The sequence below is a fragment of the Anopheles coluzzii genome, chromosome 2 (genome assembly GCF_943734685.1).
Source record: "Anopheles coluzzii chromosome 2, AcolN3, whole genome shotgun sequence".
NCBI classification, from domain to species: Eukaryota; Metazoa; Arthropoda; class Insecta; order Diptera; family Culicidae; genus Anopheles; species Anopheles coluzzii.
Genome location: NC_064670.1, coordinates 52,393,270 through 52,412,273, shown reverse-complemented (window position 1 = coordinate 52,412,273; position 19,004 = coordinate 52,393,270). Strand labels below are relative to the sequence as shown.

Below are 19,004 nucleotides of genomic sequence, written 5' to 3'. Positions count from 1 at the left end.
TCTTTTAATTCGGGTGCACCAAGTCCGTGTGAAGGGAAGCGCACAGCGCGATAAGGCATCGGTAATCGCTGATGCGGGCGTGCGTGCGTTTTCTGAAAATGTATGGAATTTGAAACCCGCAGCGGGTGACAGTTGTGCAAGCGATCTTTGAAACAGCATCCCAAGCGCCACAGATTAAGCTTAAAAGACTGAAAAATCAAATATCAGTTATTTTCGGTAGGATAAATGAAAAATCATTAGTTTTAAGGCGGTCATCTGTGCATCGGCAGGCATATAAAAAAATCGGTAGGAATACAGATACAGTAGAACGTCGATTATCCGTGCAGCTCGGGACCGGACGGTTGCCGGTTAATCGATTTGCACGGATAAATTTGCATCGATAATCCAAGAAATGTCATTTTCATACATAAATTATTTTATTACTAGTTTTTTATTAGTTTTATGATTAATCCAACTTGAATAAATCGATTAATCGTTAGTAAAATATTATTTTAATCAATAACTATAGGTTAAACACCTGTTCATGAACAAAAATGAATTTCGAAAATATCACGGACACTTTAGAGCTGCACAAAAATCTGGTTGCCCACTTGACTATCGCTGCAAATGTTCGCTGTACGTTTGAACAGCTGTCACATTTATGCGCACGGTTAAGCCGCCCTCCGGTTAATCCGCCCCCTTTAATCGACGTTCTACTGTAGATCGGTATTACTGGTCACTCTGCTGGTTTGTGACATGTGGTTGCGCTCTGGTGCACGGTGAGCAGACTTCAATAACCAAGTTGGACATAGGTAAATTTATAAATATTTACAGGTGAAACTGTAGCTAACTTTTTACAGTCTTGTTCTGGAGCAAGGATAATGTATTTAGAAGGTTGATTTTTATCGCTTTTGCTGGGCGACATTGTGGGGGACATCTGTCACTTTCTGCATACAAATTTCTTTACCCCGCACCAGCCCTCCCCGATTTTTATACCGGAGCCCCCGGAAGAGAAATGTCAAGTCGAGAAATGTCATTTTGCTCTGAACAACTTCACCTTGTCATTTATAACACCTTGTTCTGGAGTCACGCGGTTTTCGACTTACCTGGATTTCTAAATTTGCCAATTACGCGGATTTCTAAATGCAACAAACCAGTACAATCTGCTCTAAATTAATTGCTTAAATTACAATATTCTAAAGTATTTACTTTATAACTTTTTTACTAACATTTTTTAACCGTTTTTGTTTAACATCCAGAAATATCCAAGTTTCTCATACGATTCCCATTAAATAAATGATTATGATTATAAATGTGCCAAATTTAATCAAACCTATTTAACACGTGTATTTTGGATGAAAGACGTAATATTCGGTTTACGCGGAAGCTTCGGGAACCCAAAACCCGCGTATATTGGGAAAAGACTATAATAAGATTTTAAAACAACTACAATAATAAACGTCTAATATGGGTTTCAAATGATTAGAATTATCCAAAATTTCACCTATTTCTGTTATAAAATTTAAATGAGTAAAAAAATGTAATTTATGTATACTATTATTATCTTCTAAAATATTATGCTGCATTTCGGATCATTGCGATATTAAAACACTATTCATCTTTGCTGTTGCGCTACGACAGTGAATAACTTAGCACGTTCTACTTAATTTATTGGCTCCGATGAATAAATACGCGGTCTTACAGATTAACAATAACGATTCACTACGCATAGGTGACGTAAATAAATAAATAAATTAATAAATAATGCAAAAAAACACCGGCGTGGAATAAATACTGGCGGTACAATACAGCTCTCGAAGGTCGAAAGAAACGCGTACGTGTACATAAGAAAACCAACAAAGAAACAATGTGTTCAATGTTTGTGGCACATTCCACCATTGCCATTAACAGTAGCAATTGTAGGCCTTTTCCCTAAACGCTTTAACGAAGCAACTAACCTAGTATGGATGCAACTAAAACGTTTTAACATGTTTCAAAACTCAATAACGCTCGCTCAAGTTTTGCGCTAAACACTAAATAGGGCTAATGTGTTGCTGAAAACAAAATATCCTGCTGTGCCGACTGCTTTCCTGCGACAAACAGTTCTACGTAACGGCTGGCAACTCGACATACTAAATATGTTATCATGATGATGATGTATGCATATGCTAGATAATTTGCTCGAATTGAAGTAGATTTCGTTTAGATTTTGACTACGACATTTTAATTAGTTTTAGTGTTTTTTTTGTTCTTTTTGTTGCTGCTGCTGCTAGTGCTGCTGCTAGTTGCGTTACAGTCATGAGCACACAATCATTCGTTATTTGATTTCGATTCCACTAAAACGATTACAATTTCAAATTTTACGTACTAATGTTTTTTTTCTTCTTTTCTCTTTCTTTGTTTTCAGGTACACCGGTAGCTAAGAGAATGTGTTGCTCAATTTCGATGATCAATTGGATCATGAGTATTGAATGCTCATTCTGATCATCTGTTCGTCTGCTTCTTGTCTATATTTATCAGCCCCTTTGCGTAAGTGCTAAGGGTTGGCCGCCGTGTATGGCTTAGTTCGCTTATTGCCTGTCAGTATGGCATTACTAAACGTAAAACAAAAAACTGTATTTACTTGCTACTTACCATTGGGATAGAGAGTATTAATACGAACAAGTCTGAGTATCGTCGGTTGCTCCTTCCCCACACAGATTGTGTTGGTGTTGTTTTGGCCGCCCGTAATCTATCGCACCATGTGGATGCGCTTCGCATGCAGCACCAGATAGCGCTTTTGCTTCGTGCTAAAACCGCACAGTGGACACTGGAATGGTTCTGTCGTAACGTGCGTTAGTTTGTGCTTCTGCAGACATTCCGCCGTGTTGAACTTCTTTTCGCACTGGTTGCAGGAGAAACTCCGCTCATCCAGGTGGACCAGCTCGTGGCTGACCAGATGATTCCGGAACCGAAACTTTTTGTCGCAAAACCGGCAGCTGAACTGCAGCTTATCGTCATGCACCCGCATGTGGTTGTACAGGGCGACGTTCGTCTTGAAGCGCTTATCACACACGGTGCAGCCGAAGTTTCGTTCCCGCGAGTGCAAATTGGCAATGTGGTTGTTCAGCAGTCGCTGGTTGCCGAACTTTTTCTCACAGAATGTGCAATCGAACTTTTTGATGTTTAGATGCACCTGATTAACATGGTATGAATAGGCGCTACGATTTCCGAGCGTTTTTTCACATATGTAGCAGTACAGATTGCGCCCTTCCACGGCTTTGATCGGATCTGGGGCAGCGCTAGCCACATCTTTTTCGTCGTTCTCTTTGTTCGTGCTACCCTCTCCCGATTTTAGCTCCGTCGTTTGCTGGCTACCTTCGGCTTCTTCCATTTCGCCTTCCGGTTCGTCCTCTCCCAGCCCCGAGCCGGATGCCATGCTGTCTGGCTCCTGTTCCGTTCCTTCAGTAGCCGAGCCGGGTTGAAGCAAGCTCAGGGCGTGCATCGTCATGTGCTCGATTAGGATAGCCCGATCCAGATAGTTGTCGCACTGTTCACAATGAAATATCTGATCCCAGTGTTGCTCTTTCATATGATCCACGAGCGCAGATTGAGAATCGTATCGTGTGTTACCGTTTGTGGTAGCATTCGTTTGACAAAACGTGCAGGTAACAGCTCTAGGTTTTGCAGCAGATTTTTGACTAAAATAAGCAAGAGTACGGACATGAACATAAATTATTAACAACGTTGGGACGGTGGCATGCTTCCTACCTTTTCTTCGACTGTTGATCAGGAGGAGATGCAGCTGATTCCTGTGTTGGGGCATTAGCAGTACTGGCAAGTCTACCATTAGATTCACCTTCTTCCAGCGATGATCGACCATTCTTCTCGTTGAACTCTTCATTCTCACCATCCACCGTCAATTCCTTGTGAAGTTGCTTTTCGCGTGATTTCACTATCGATGCAAACCGTTCGTCCATTACACGGCACTTCTCAAACAAATCATGCCACTTGGTAATAATATCCTTACAGCAAAAGCAAATTTTCGTGGGAAGTGTGTCATTTTCCTCGACATCAATGTTAAGATATTTAGCTATTTTGCCCCGCAAATCGTTCTGATAGCGGGAATGTACCGAGGTGAGCGTATCCTCCGATTTTCCGCAGATGCGACAAATCTTCTTGAAATCGATAAGGGCCATGCTAGAATCACTCGTGGCCGTCGCCGTGCTGGTCGCCTGTTTCCGTGCGTTATCCATTGCTCTTCGTTTGTTTGGTGTGCAATGTGCCGCTATGACGGGGCAAAATTATGTATTTTGCGTTAGTTTTTCACATTTTACAGTAAACTTTTGCTTCATTGTCGTCTACAACAATTTGTTTTCCTTTTTCTTTTTTTCAAGTTTCAGTTGTTTTTTTCGCTGTCAGCAGCGGTCTGCGTTTAGCTATTTCGCTCGAATACTTCACTTGGTACGGCTACCTTCTCTAGCTCTCGTGTCCATCGAACTAAAATAAATGCACTTAGAAATGAGTAAAATTCATGAGTGATTTTAAATTATTTGAAGAGAAAGAATATAAGTGTAACGTTTTGAATCAATTGTAAAAAAAGAATTATTAAAACATTTGTTTGGTACAGTTTACGTTTTTAAAATTCGCTTTGCCACCCCTGGAACATTTTCTGCTCGCTGTCATCTTGTCGCTCGGCAGCTTGTCATACTATTTTTCTAGATCCATTTCGTGTAGGGTTTGATACATGTTTTGAACGAAAAAGTGTGATATCTGTATAGTTTAAAACATAATGGTAAGTTATTTCACAGTCTACGAATAGTTCTCATCGATGAAATGAGCGGCCAATTGACGAATTCCTTCCTAAACCACTCACCTGGTCGCCTTTGTTGAACCCGATCCGTTCGGCGGATCTATGACGTCATCAGTTGATATGTGGATGTTCTCAGCGAATAGTGCAGCGCAGCGACGGTGTCCAATGTTATCAATGCTAATGCTTTTCCAACGTTTAGTTGCAGTTCATGCTCCTGTTCAGCCGACAAGGCAAACTTAGGCTACAGAAATGGTACGTTGCACACTCGGACAAGGTAAAGAAGAAGATCACCCGCGAGCTGATCACCACAATCCTGTCTCGCAAGCCCAAGATGTGCTCCTTCCTGGAGTGGAAAGACTGTACTATTGTTTACAAAAGGTAAGCACCGGAAGCACCGAAAGGTTGCGAAAGGTAGCCAATAAAACACGGTATTAACTGTTCCCGTCCCTCTACAGATACGCTAGCTTATACTTTTGCTGCGCTATCGAGCAGAATGATAACGAACTGCTAACGCTGGAAGTAATTCACAGATATGTCGAGCTGTTGGACAAGTACTTCGGCAGTGTAAGTTCTTGCTTTTAGAGGTTTAAACGTTTTACAGTGCCGCATACAGTGCAGCATTTCACTCACGTTATTCACAATCGTTGTTTTAGGTATGTGAATTGGACATCATTTTCAACTTCGAGAAGGCCTATTTCATACTGGACGAGCTGCTTGTGGGAGGTGAAATACAGGAAACGTCGAAAAAGAATGTCCTCAAGGCAATAGCGGCGCAAGATGTGCTACAAGAGGTCAGTACACCCGATGATTCTTACGATATATAAGCTCACACACACAGTAGGCGAGACCCTATTAGTGATGTCATCAAATCGAGACCCTTGCCACCATCATGTTACAGAAGTTACTGCAAACCACAGACACAAACCGAACCGATGCCTTACTTTTGTTTAAAAAAAAGAAAAACAAACAACTTAATCAAGCTTAGCATAATCGCGCTACGTCGGCTCCCTCTCATCATCGCTCCGTTTGCAACGTGCACATGCTAAACGTTGCGTAAAATATGCTTTACATATATGATTACTATGTTATGCCTGCTATTCTCGCCGACTCATGCCTATCTTACCAACGCTCCTTTATGTATGTATGTGTGTGTCGGTTAGGTTGAGTAAGGTTTAGTTTTCTAAAGTCATTGTTGATTTGCGTGCTTTTAGTTGTGTAATGTCCTTGTGTTTGTTTTTGTTATTTTATTTAATTGCCAAATTACCTTCTTGCCTGGAGCCAAAAAAAAAATCCTTCTTGTTTATACTTTGTTTTTGATTTTGTTATAAATTTGATTTGTTTTATTTTTGCAATTATCTTGCGATTAACTTAACGTTCAACAGCCTTCCTACAGTATATTGCGCTTGGGTCGTTATTATTTTTTAAAGGACCATCCATCCTCCAGTCAATATTTTACCAACCCAGCAAATATAGAAAGAGGCTTTTGACATTTTTACACAAAACCAGCGTATACATGAATTATCCACATTAGTCTAAGATATACGAGGATTAGTGTTAAGAATAGCACATATAACCGCATCCAAATGTTTAACATCCTTTAGAGAAAGTACTGGAATGTGTTCTGTTAAACTGCAAAAAGAGGATCCTCTTAACATGTCTGTCTTAGTATGTCCCTGTATCTTGTATGCTAGTGTAGTAGTGTCTTGTTCATGTGTTTAAATACGAAACAAAAAATAAGCATGTTTGGAATGGGTTACTAATATGATCAATGGGGTGGGTTTAGAATTTGCTAGTAGTTTTTTGTTGTTTAGTCTTGTTAGTCAAAATTCCGTCCTATTTATGCGTATCATTGTGATGATGTCCTTCGTTTAAAAAAGTATTGTTTTACATGTTGGATAAAACATAACCGTAACTGTTACTGGTACAACTTTTACTTTTGTACGCAGGAGGGAGATTGTTCCGTTTATTTTGCCTTCGATTTAAATTTTGATGAATATCGAAATCGGTATTTTGTTTTTATGTGAAGCAACAATCCACAACACAGTTTACCTTTCATGTGTTTGCCGTTGTGCATTCATTTGATTATGAATATTATATAATTTCATGCTTTTGAAATTTGCAATGCATAAATATGTAACATTTATTGATTACGCTTCTTTGCGCTTGTCATCGCTTCTTTGCGAATACCTTAAAGGGGTGTACTGCTTCGGGAGGTTCTGAGATTTAAAACAAAAATATTTTGGATTGTGCAGCAAATGTATTCTATATTTTTATCTCTTCCTTCACTTCTCTTTTCTTTCTCTCTCTCTCTCTTTCTCTCTCTTTCTCTTTTCTTTCACGGGGTTTCAACGAAAATGTTTTAATCTTACAAAATTGGAACATATTGTGACCAAAAACTGTTATTGTGCTACGTATTACTACTACTACTACTACTACTACGCTAATTCATACTATGGCAATGAATTCGGTTATCCACGATGGATAATATAAACGATCGACATTCATAATTTATTATCCAATTCTTTTGTCCCGCCATCGTTTCAATTATTAGGATTTGAACGAAAACCTTAACTGATGATCGTCCTCCGCTGCTGTAGGTAGTATTGTTTTACGCTAGACTAGTTTCTTCCAAAGTAAATTAGCATTTCATTCAAATGCTTTAATTGCTCTGCTTGTGAACCATGCAGTTGCTTTTGAATTGCGTAGCAATATTGGCGTTGGTGCTAGGTTGCATTGTAGAATGCTTTACGGTAGAGAATGGTACTGACTAAGTTTTAAAACCCTTTTGAAAAATATCACCATTCACAAAACACACATAACACACCCACATCTATCCAGGCTGTGTGTGAATGTGCAGCAAAAGTTTCATTTTTTTCGTTTTTACTATTTTTTCTTCCGTTTCCTCCTTGCACACTAACCGCAATGATGAAGCAGCAAAAGGAACTGGAGTGCTAATGTATTGTGAATGAAAGAACCATACGCAAAACTTTAATAGGAATAATCGTGTTTATTGTTCATTCTCTGCTATTATCATGATGTTTTTTTTTCTGGCACTACGGTCAAGCAAGCAAAGTGTAAAACACCGATCGATCGGTTGGCAATGGCTTAGGGGCCGGCTTTATTCAATCAAGTGTTCTGGTCCTTCATACGTTCAACAGCAGGATGGTAGTATGGCAAGCAGCGGGACTGGTCAGAAGCAATTGTGCATCCACACTCATCAGTGCTGTAAATATGCAATGGTTAAAATTTGGCTTCAGAAAAGCTTCTTTTTATGTTAGTTACATTGTTAAAGATATTGTTCTGCCTCGTTAATGTTTCGTGTTTCCTTCTCTTCTCGTTTAATTACTTTTATCTCGATCGAATGCGATAATTCCGTTTCACTCGTAGAACAATTGTTAGCATAATTATTTTCATACTTGAAGGCATTACACGCATTGCTTACACGAATGGTGTTTGGAATTCAAAACTGACATGGAACTGCTGGGCCATGGGAATATTTGTATATTTTCTACTTCACTTTAAATCATCATTCGATCCTTCATCCTATCGATTACGTTTCGCTTGCGTGGGTAACGCCATTATGTTAAGACTTTGTATCGTCTTGAATCACCTAGCGAACATCGCCGTCAACTTCTTTCTACTTCTGTTGCAGGTCTTAGATGATGAAGATTATTTCCTATTGTACTAAATTCTAGTTGCTTTCAACTCATTCACTCTTTCGGCTACTGGGACGTTTCAAACGTTTCGTCGATCAAGACACTACCACGCAAAACATAAACCAAGAAACATTATTTGATCTACATTATTTAAAGTGAGAGGATTTCTTTTCGAGCGTTTCATGAACAAATTCCTTCCATGAAAATGAGGGTGATGCAGAAAAAAGACATTATCATGACTTAACATTCAATATCATAAGTAAAATAGGCCAACAGTGACTTACACATTGCAGCATTTTGTTTTTCCTTTTGATGTGCAAACGCTTCCACTAAGTGATTATAAAATAGGAAACGATTGACTGTATCATTTTATTCAATTCTTAGAGTTAGACAAACTTGCTGCAATTCTGGTATCACATAATATATAAAGCGAATACAACAAGAACCCAACATACACAATACACATGTAACAAACAAGTTAAGTACTTATCTACAATACATATGTCTGAAAAGAAGAAGAAAAAAAACGAAAAATATACACACAACACCCAAACTTTCTCCCCTTTTCCCTTCTGTTCTTTCTTCTTTCCCCTTTCTTGTGTTGATTATCTTATCACATCGCACCAAAAATGATCATGTTCCGTTGTTGGCTTTCTCTAGAGACAATAATACCTTCCATAATGTTGTTTTCTTCCATTGTTTACCTTTGCTGGTGTTTAAACCTTTTTGTGGACCCCTTATTCCTCTTTCGAAACTTTTCTTCATATTTCTTTTAAAACTTCTCTACATTTATACTGTATATACAATACAGAATTAAACTAATTTTTTTACCATATTTTGAGAATAAAAACTAATTTACGATTCGGCTAGATTAATTGAATGTAAAAAAAACAACTCTATAACGCATGTTTTTAAATCATCGAAGCCGCATTAGCCTGTAGCATCTGTTAAGTAGTTTAGTGTTGCATGTTATATTGATACATCGTTGTTATCCGTTTCCTAATGTACGTTGGCTGATGTATTGTTCTCAACAGTGAAACACTTTACTCAATAACAAGGCACGACGACTAAAAGGTTTGGATTTTCCTGTGTGTTGATTGCTGCAATACATTTGTATTATTTTGCAATACTGATTTAGCTTTTATAGCATGATGTGCACTACTCAGAAGAAATCCCTGTTAACGATGTCTAGCTACCGCCAACACGATTGGTGCATAAATTCTTTCTCTTTGATTCTTTCAAACACATCATTTCCCGAAACATGGAACAACACACTGTCAACACTGATCCAAACAATAATACACCAGAAACCAGATCCCAAGCTTACATTTCTCCGCTATGTAAATATTGTGCACATAAATGCAACCAAACGGGCCACCAAACACATTCAGTAGGAACTGCATCACGCGTGCAATACCACCTTTTGCTGTATATACTATCCCCCTTTACCACTGTTTCTTTCGGTTAGTGTTGATGGTGCTAATTATGACTGAGCAGCGAAATTGTTTAATTAAGGCTATTATTTCAATTCTTCCTATCTATTAGCTAGACTCTAGAATGAAAAAAAAACACCAACAATTCCTTCCTTGTATATTGTATTTTCCTTTTGTCCAGGATGAAGCGGCGGACGGTGCCTTAAGAGATATTGGACTGCTCTGAAGCAAATGCCTTGTTCCAGCGAAACATCCCACTCTTGTTTTACACTTACTAAACGAACAAATTATTTTAAACATATTGCTAGACATTGAACTTTTCTTCCAATCCCTTGTCGTTTGCTCGTCTCTGCGATTGACTTGGTGTTCTTGTTCAAAAGCCAGTAGTATTACTAAGACCAACGCTAGGTGGTGCACACAGAGACACGCACACGGAACTCTAAGTGGATCTTGCTACACATTTCTTTTTCCTGGGAAAGCAAGACTTTGTTAGAAAAGCATGCAATGCTGTAATGTGTAGCAAATTTTAGCAAACGTTTGAATTTAATAAAATTAAAGCTTTGATGTTTATCGATCGCTCTCTAACGTGGCAATGTGGGGTAATAGTGCAATGGATCAGTTTTTATATACGCTGCAACAGTAGAACCGGCTATACTTATAGGTGGAATGATTTATATACCCTTTTGTATATTTTTATGTTCAATGATTGTATTTTTCCAATTTTTTTCCTCTCTCCCTTTAATGAAACCACTCTTTTATAACAACACTAATCGTAGTAAGAAAAAGACTTGAAAAGCACAGTTGTATGACTTTTAAGAAATATTAGCATGGTTAGTGGAAAAGTAGCTGCACATACTCGGAAACAGCAAATGCACTAGGCTTCTGCGGCTATGCATTTCAATATTAGTGTGTTTTTTTACTCTTTACGATCGATCGACAATCGTTGCATTTAAACAAAGCCCAAAAAAAACAATCAATTTTTCGCACAGAGGAACTTAAGATTCAACAATATCTTCCTGTATGATTTTTCGCCTTAAAGGTACATTCAAAGGTACAATACATTCTGGTGTGAACTTTACTTCCCTGCACAAAACCCTTGATTTGTATTTCTTCTGACCTTTCCGTTTCGTTTCGTTGGTTCGATTGTTCCAAAACCCCCAAAACCACCCCACGTGCTGTGTTCTACTGCACAATTGACTACTTTACGTACGTGACTGTATTGTGCATTTTGTTCTCCCGTTTTGTGACCCCTTCGAGTTCTGCCTCTAATCGCAACCTCTCCTCGGTACAAAGTAAACTGAAACAAACTCAACTTCCCTCCCGACAAGGTACGTAGCTGTGTATGTGTTTGTATGTTTGTGTATGTGTCCCCCTTCCTGTGCATGTTTTATTTTTGTGTGTTTTTGTGTGTGTGACTTTTCACATCCGATTCCAATGTTTCGTTTGCTGATCGTTGTTCTAATCCTGTTTTACCTTCGAGAACGACGGAATGCAAAACCCGCACGGCGTCCCATGTACTAAGCAAATGCAGCAGCAGCAGCACACTAACAAATAACAAGCAGAAAACTGTTTAAAAAAGTTCCCAGCAGCCTGTCCCGAGTATATCAACCAATCTTTAACAAAGCAAAACTCACTAGTTCCATCCAATAAGGCAACTGCTTTAACAAACAGTCATTAGTTATTTTGTGTTTGCTTGTGTGACGCTGGTCTGTTAGTAACTGTATTTGAACCATTTACCATTCAGTATTTTTGCACCGTTCTTGCCGGCACTTGACGTGATTGGGACTAGGTTTCTCCTATGATTTCTTAGTTTTTCATTCACTTTTACACACTTTGATTAATCCACATGTTAACTATTTTCGTACCGTTCGTTCTGAATTGCCTCAATTTGATACATATTTTAACAAACTAACGTTTTGCAAGCATTCGTGTTGTCTCCTTCTCTATTTTTAACAATTATTACATTGCTTTACGCTCTTCGTACTCGATTCAGTGATTTATATTATCAATGAGGCTCTCTCTTAAAGAAAAAAAAAGAACAAAAACAAAACGCAAACAAATGTGAAAATGGAAAAAAATCTATAGACAAACTACATGATGTAACATTTAGCCACTTTGAACTGAACTGGGTTGTACAGCAAAATTAATTCACTCGTATCTTCTTCGTAGGACGAAACGCCACAAGGATTCTTCGAGGATCATGGGCTCGGATAGACGGCGGCCGGTGTCGGTGGAACAAGGCGTATCCTTTCGCTAGCCAAAGCTCGCAACGAATTATAATTTACCGTGCAGTAGTTTCGTTTTATGTGCAAACATTTCATTTTTAGGCGATAATTCCATCCTCTCGCGGATTCGCGGTTTTAAACAATTCTCCGTTTCCGTAGGGCGCCACGCAACACGCGTACTCGATTTGTCCCGCACAACATATCATATATTTTGTTTAACGTAACGTTTAACATTTCGTTTACATTTCGTACCTTTCGAACGAAAACATCCTAAAATCAAACGATTTATCCAACGGCATTTTGTTGTATTATTAATGATTAAAAACGATACGACACTTTCATCAGACACCGTAACTACGCTGCGCTACCCAAACGAGCTTTCTCGATGTATGGAGTAAAACAATGAGAGGATGTGGAATGAATTCATCGATCCCCATTCCCTTAAACTCTACTTGTACTTAAGCATGTGTAAGATACATTCGTCAACATTTCCATCGGCATTATTATTTATCCTCTCACACAACGGGGGGACAGGGGGATACAGTGGGAAATGTGCAATCTGCGCAGCTGCGTATGATCACACGTGCGTGCTTTTCCCTTACGCATGCCATGCCGAATCACAGTTTACACAGTTTGCTTCGTAGACGGAACAGGTTTGCGCGGGAATTGCTGTAATTATAGAGAGGATCGCATAAAGGATCGCAAGATCACGTTCAGTTGATTGCGTAAGACCGACCTACCTACACATACACATAGCATTTATAGATTGTAGATTTATGTCCGTTGACCAAGATGTTTGTTTAACGTAATAGTGAGAACATATTCCTCATACGCACTACTTATTGAACAAAAGAAAAATATGCGATTTCTAATAAAATTAGAAGCTAGTTTAGGACGTAAATGATACGGTTCATTACCTTGTGGCATGGTTTGGCATATTGAGAAATATCTGGCGAATAAATGTATGTCGTAATGTCTTCTACTACAATATCACCCTTGTTTCAGCATTCATGGGATAAATATGCTAAAATGGATAAAAAATACGATTAAAAGCTGTTTTTGGAATATATGTCATATCATTTGCAACAAGGCAAACAACAAAAATATAAAAAAAACTGGGGAAAGGGTCCGTATCTTAATTGCTATAGTATCATAACAAATCAACGAATCGCTCTAGTTGAGCACAGTTGGAGGTGTAGTCAACGATGACATATATTAATAATAATGATGTCAATGATGACATAATTTATAACATATATTAATAGAAGCTTACTGAAAGAAAAAGAAATTAAATTTTAGATGAAAATATACAGCTTCTAAATAAAATCAACTTCATTCATCATTAGACTCCAAAAGTAAATATCAAAGCCACTTAAAAAGTTAGAATCTAAACACAGGAGATGAAGCGATGGTCTGGGCTCATAAAAATGCTTAATAATGTTTTAGGGACGAATTTAATTTAGAGTTTGATTACTTCATTTTTTCTGTTCCAAAAATTGCTTAACAAAGTATTTTTGGTGAATGTCATTTGTTCGTCCCGGGTCATTCATTCCAGGCAGATAGTTAAGATTGGTCAATCATATAAAATAATACATTTAAAAAAATGAAAATCTATACAATTTAATTTACCGGTTGTTTTATAAAGATTTTACACTATAATTTGTCATAGTGAAGTTTGTAGAATTTCTTCCTCGAGCCAAGGATCGAACCTTTGACAAAGTGCATGGACAACTACCTCTGATTTATACACAGCAGATAGTTTCTATACCCACACACCTAATTTTCGTGTCATGACAAGATTTTCAATATATATGATATCGGTCAGTACGGGGTGTTGTTTGTAGATGGAATTTTCGCACATTTTTAATTATTTTTACTTTGCATGTATAGCTCTTGCTATAATTAATGAACGTTATCTTAACCGCTCAGTTTCTTTAACCGCAAATGAAAGTTTTTGGCATACAACCTTATCACAATTATTCTGTCAATATTTTCTACCGATAAGAGAAATAAGAGCAGAATTTCGGAAGAGTCAATGTAAGAAATGTATGTTCTTATGCTTAAATCACATTTTTGTAACGGTGTTCGTGTGGATACTGTCGTTGGGTTGCTGAAAAATCTACTTTCATCTACAGTCAGTCCAAAAAGTATTCGTCTAGCTGAATATTTAACAGAAAAAGGCGAATTAAGGCCGCAATACGTTTGGGGCGATAAAAGTAATGATGAGGTTTTATAAAGAGGCCATCAATGTCATTCCAAGTTGGTACGTCAAACGGACAACACAGTTTTTTCAAAGCAAACGTTGAACGAGTGATACAAAAAACGATTTTGCAAAATGGTGACGAAGGACAATACCTTCAAAGTGGATTTCAATCCAATGCCACAAAGACCGAGTCCGGGCTATGTGATACAATTTATTTTGGAGAAAATTGGAGTAAAAAAGGAGAGTTTGCTAAAGGTGCAACTGATGACGACAACGGCTATTGCAGTGGTGCAAATAAAAGAATCGGGAGAGGCCATAAAAATAGTGGATAACCACGATGGCAAACACGCGGTGGACTACAATGGGGAGAAATATTTCATACCCATAAAAATGGAAGATAACTCGACAAGAGTAATAATAAAAAACTGTACGGATCAGATAACTAACGAGGAGATTAAAAAAGCCATGATGAAATTTGGAGAAGTAAAGAAAGTCATTGACTTTGTATGGGAAGCGCCATCCCCGATAGCGGGAATAAGAGATGGTAACCGAGAGGTAACCATCGTAATAGATACACCAATACCATCATTCGTATCTATTAAAGGAGAAAAGGCGCATGTACAATACAATGGACAGCAGAGAACGTGTAAGTACTGTGAACTCAACATGCATTTAGGCATGACCTGTCTCCAGTACAAAAAAACGGTGACGAATAACAACGAGGATGAAGGTACGTATGCCAATATGGTACGGAAGGAAGGGGTAAAGAGTTCGGTACAGAATAGACTACAGTTAGAGAGAGCAGTGGAGGGATTGAACTCAGGGGAAAAAAAACAAGATAACACTTTGTTCAAAAAACCGGTTAACACAATAAAAGAGCGACGAGTGTATGAGAGCGTAGAAGAAGCTCCTAGCACTAGCAAAGCTAATGCTCAGAAGCGCACAGGAATAGTGGACAGCCACACTACAACAGAAACTGAGGATGAAAGTTGCATGGAAACAGAAACCGAATTAAAAAAACTAAAAGGAAGACCCAAAAAAACAAAAACTCTGACACAGGAAACAAAACAAGACAATAACACAAACTAATAAACTAAACAATAAAGAAAAATTAAATGAAAATAAAAATGGCGACGATAAATCAAAAGGAAATTAGCCTATTACAGACTAATATAACAAGTTTAAAACGAAATAAAGAAGAATTAGAGAGGATGATGAACGCAAACAAAATTACTATCGCGTGCATTACCGAAACATGGATGAAAGAAGAGGAAGTTAATAAAGTAAACGTATCAAATTACAATTTAGTTACCAGCAACAGGGAAGATGGATATGGAGGATCAGCCATATACATTAGAAAAAATTTAGCATACAAAGTTATCAAACATGACATAAAAGATAAAGAAGTTCAAATTACAGAAATAAAATTAACCAGGGAAAAAATAAATATAGTAAGTGTATACATGTCACCTCAATTAAAAATTAATAGATTCAGAGAAAATGTTAGCAAATTACTACACAACAGATCAGGAAATCAAAAAAATATAATAACAGGAGATTTAAACTGTCATCACAAAATATGGGGGAACCCAACAAATGACAGTAAAGGGAACTTTTTATTAAATGAATTAAATGACTCAAATTTATGCTTATTACACAACAAGGAAAAAACACTAATACCCACCGATAGAAGCAAAAGAGAAACAGCTGTTGACCTTACTATCATATCAGAAGATATAATAGATAAGTGCCAAAGAACAGTTACAGAACATCATATGGGTGCAACAAACCACAAAACTATAATAACAAAAATAAATGAAATAATACAGGAACACACAGTAACATACACAAATAAATCAAAATTGTTCAAAGAAATAGAAGCAATCGAGGTAAAAGAAACCACGACAGCATACCAGGTAACAAAACAAATTAAAAAATTAATAAAATCTAACAAAATCACATCGAAAAAAAACCAAAAATATACTGGAATATAGAAACAGAAAAAGCATGGAAAAACAAAAATGAACTTAGAAAAATTTTCAACAATGACAAAAGCACGGAAAATAAAATCAACATGAATAAAGGAATAGCTGAATTTAGAACGAAAAAAAGACTTAATAAAATAAAAAAATTTGAGGACAAGCTAGAGGAAGTAGATTTCAACAGAGATCCAATAAAACTGTATGAATTCTTACAAAAAATGGAAGGGAAATTCAAAAGTAAAACAAAAGCAGGAAACATAATAGAAACTGACAGGAAAGCAGCAAAAATTTTCTTAGACAAACATTTTTTTAAAAATAAAAAAGGAAACAAGAAGCCTTATAGAAACTTTAAACCTAACAAAGATATCATAGATATACATAAATGGAATCGCTTATTAAAAAAGAAAAAAAACACAACACCAGGTCACGATGGAGTATCATATGAAATACTAAAGAAAATAAATGAAAAAACAAGACTTGTAATGGTTAATGAAATAAATGAAATGTGGCACAAAGGAATTATAAAAAAACATTACAAAAAAATGAAAATAATAACTTTTCCAAAAGCAAACCAAGATAAAAACGATCCACTGAATTATAGAGGTATAGCTCTTATACCAGCGATTATCAAAATGGCCAATAGTGCAGTGTTGGAAGAAATGAACAGGTATTGGAATATTAATAAAGTAATTCCAGGAACAACATTCGGATTTATCAAAAACAGGTCGATAAACAATTGCACAAATTACATAACGAATCGAATAGGTCAAAATAAAAGAGAAGGAAAAGCAACAGGGATAATTTTCTTAGACCTAACGAATGCATATGATAAAGTACGGACAGATATACTTATCTCTAAATTAGAAAAATATCAAACACCAAAAGAAATTATTAGATGGATAGGAGCTTTTTTGAACAACAGAACTATAGAATTAAACACAGAAGATACAATAATCAATAAACTAATATCAGACGGACTTCCTCAAGGAGATGTACTATCGCCAAGCCTATTTAACATATATACTAAAGACATACATGACAAAATAAATAGGTTGGGAATACAAATAATTCAATATGCGGATGATTTTGCAATTATTACACAAAGTCATAGTCATCACATACTACAAACAAAAATGCAGGAGATCATGAAACAGTTTTCAGACATAACAGATGAATTAAAACTAGAAATTAACACAGAAAAAACTAAATTCATGATTTTTGATACGAAAAATAATAATATAAAAATAAGGATAAAAGGAAAATCAATAGAGAAAGTTAATAACTACAAATACTTAGGATTATGGTTAGATAATAAACTAACATTCAAAAAACAAATAGATGCTATGAAAACAAAAACACAAAAAAGACTAATGACAATAAAAAGAATTTGTAATTATCGCAATAAATTAAATCCTAACAAAACAATACAAATTCACAGAAGTTTTATTAGAAGCAACTTAGAAATAGGAACAGCATCAATAAGAAATGCAAAAAAAGAACTACTGAAACAGTTAGATACAATACAAAATCAATCTCTAAGAAAAGTTACAGGATGTACCAAAACAACTCCTATACCCTCACTAATGGCCATAGCGGCAGAAATTCCTTTAGGCATAAGAGCAAAATACCTAGCGAGCAATGAGCAAGCAAAAGAGATTGCACATTCAAAAATTCACAGAAATCTACTATGTGACAGAAACCAAAATAACAACACCAGAAACAACAACAACAAGCACAAAACATATTACGAAAAATTGTATGAAGAAAACAAAAATATCATAAACAAAATGGATAATATAGTAATAAATGATAACACTAAAAGAGTATCGATAATATCCAATGCCCCGGATAATATAACGAAAAATCAACATACAAACAAACAAATCCTCAAAACACATTACCAACAAGAAATAGAGTTTTTTAGAAAAACAAACACAATTATTTACACGGATGGAAGCAGAACAGATGACGGTTGTGGTATAGGTATATACATCAAGCCACACAACAAAAATATGTACTGGAGTTACAAATATAAATTAAAAAACAACACACCCATTACCTCAGTAGAACTGACTGCAATAGATAAGGCACTACAAATAGCAGTGGAAAACAACATAATAAATCCTATACTATATACGGACAGTAAAGCGGCTTGCAGCATCATCAAAAGGGAACAATATAACAACAATATAGAGGAAAGTACATACAATATTATTAAAAACAGTTTAAAAATAAATGCACAAATCAGATGGTTACCGGGACATATCGATATCGAAGGTAATGAAAAGGCAGATGCCTTAGCAAAAAAAGGAGTGACGGCAGACAACATTATGGAAAACAAATTAAGAAAAAGTGACATCAAACTTATGTTTCAACAAAGAATGATTTTTGAAACGCAGGAATGGTACACAACGGAAATACAACATAAAGGGAAAAAATTCGCAGAATACCAGAAAGAATTCAAAAGAGATAACTGGCATAAAACGATAAATATCAATGCAAATGAAATAAAGACTATGAATCGGATACTAATAGGACATGACTTCTCCAAATACTGGCTAAAAATACTTAAAATAGAAGAAAATGATATATGCGATGTTTGCCAAGTACAGGAAACGGGTAAACACCAAATATTTCACTGTACAAAATACAACAATGAAAGACAGAAATATCCCAACATCCAAGAAGACCTATTTCGCAAACACTGGAAAAATAATGATGGAAAAATAATAAA

The 19,004-nt window shown here is 36.5% G+C and overlaps 2 protein-coding genes across 8 annotated transcripts; one reads left to right on the top strand and one right to left on the bottom strand.

The window, feature by feature from the left end:
• Positions 1 to 1,599: 1,599 nt before the first annotated feature.
• Positions 1,600 to 4,683, bottom strand: LOC120947935 (zinc finger protein 624-like). Of its 2 annotated transcripts, XM_040363776.2 has the most exons (3): positions 4,594 to 4,683; positions 3,730 to 4,472; positions 1,600 to 3,659 (listed from the first exon to the last, which is right to left on the bottom strand). In XM_040363776.2, exons 2-3 carry the CDS (start codon positions 4,212 to 4,214, stop codon positions 2,711 to 2,713), a joined length of 1,434 nt encoding a protein of 477 aa, XP_040219710.2. In that variant the 5' UTR covers positions 4,215 to 4,472; positions 4,594 to 4,683; the 3' UTR covers positions 1,600 to 2,710. The 2 variants fall into 2 exon arrangements, with proteins under 2 accessions (XP_040219710.2, XP_040219709.2); XM_040363775.2 differs by lacking the exon at positions 4,594 to 4,683 and having other exon boundaries at positions 3,730 to 4,503.
• On the top strand, positions 4,639 to 16,693 carry LOC120947936 (AP-1 complex subunit sigma-2). Of its 6 annotated transcripts, XM_040363781.2 has the most exons (6): positions 4,640 to 4,753; positions 4,971 to 5,149; positions 5,227 to 5,335; positions 5,425 to 5,562; positions 7,323 to 7,364; positions 8,424 to 8,980. In XM_040363781.2, the coding sequence occupies exons 1-5, from the start codon at positions 4,751 to 4,753 to the stop codon at positions 7,344 to 7,346; spliced, it is 453 nt and encodes a 150-aa protein (XP_040219715.1). In that variant the 5' UTR covers positions 4,640 to 4,750; the 3' UTR covers positions 7,347 to 7,364; positions 8,424 to 8,980. The 6 variants fall into 6 exon arrangements, with proteins under 6 accessions (XP_040219712.1, XP_040219715.1, XP_040219711.1 ...); XM_040363778.2 differs by lacking the exon at positions 7,323 to 7,364 and having other exon boundaries at positions 4,639 to 4,753; XM_040363777.2 differs by lacking the exons at positions 7,323 to 7,364; positions 8,424 to 8,980 and adding an exon at positions 12,030 to 12,986.
• Positions 16,694 to 19,004: the final 2,311 nt, after the last annotated feature.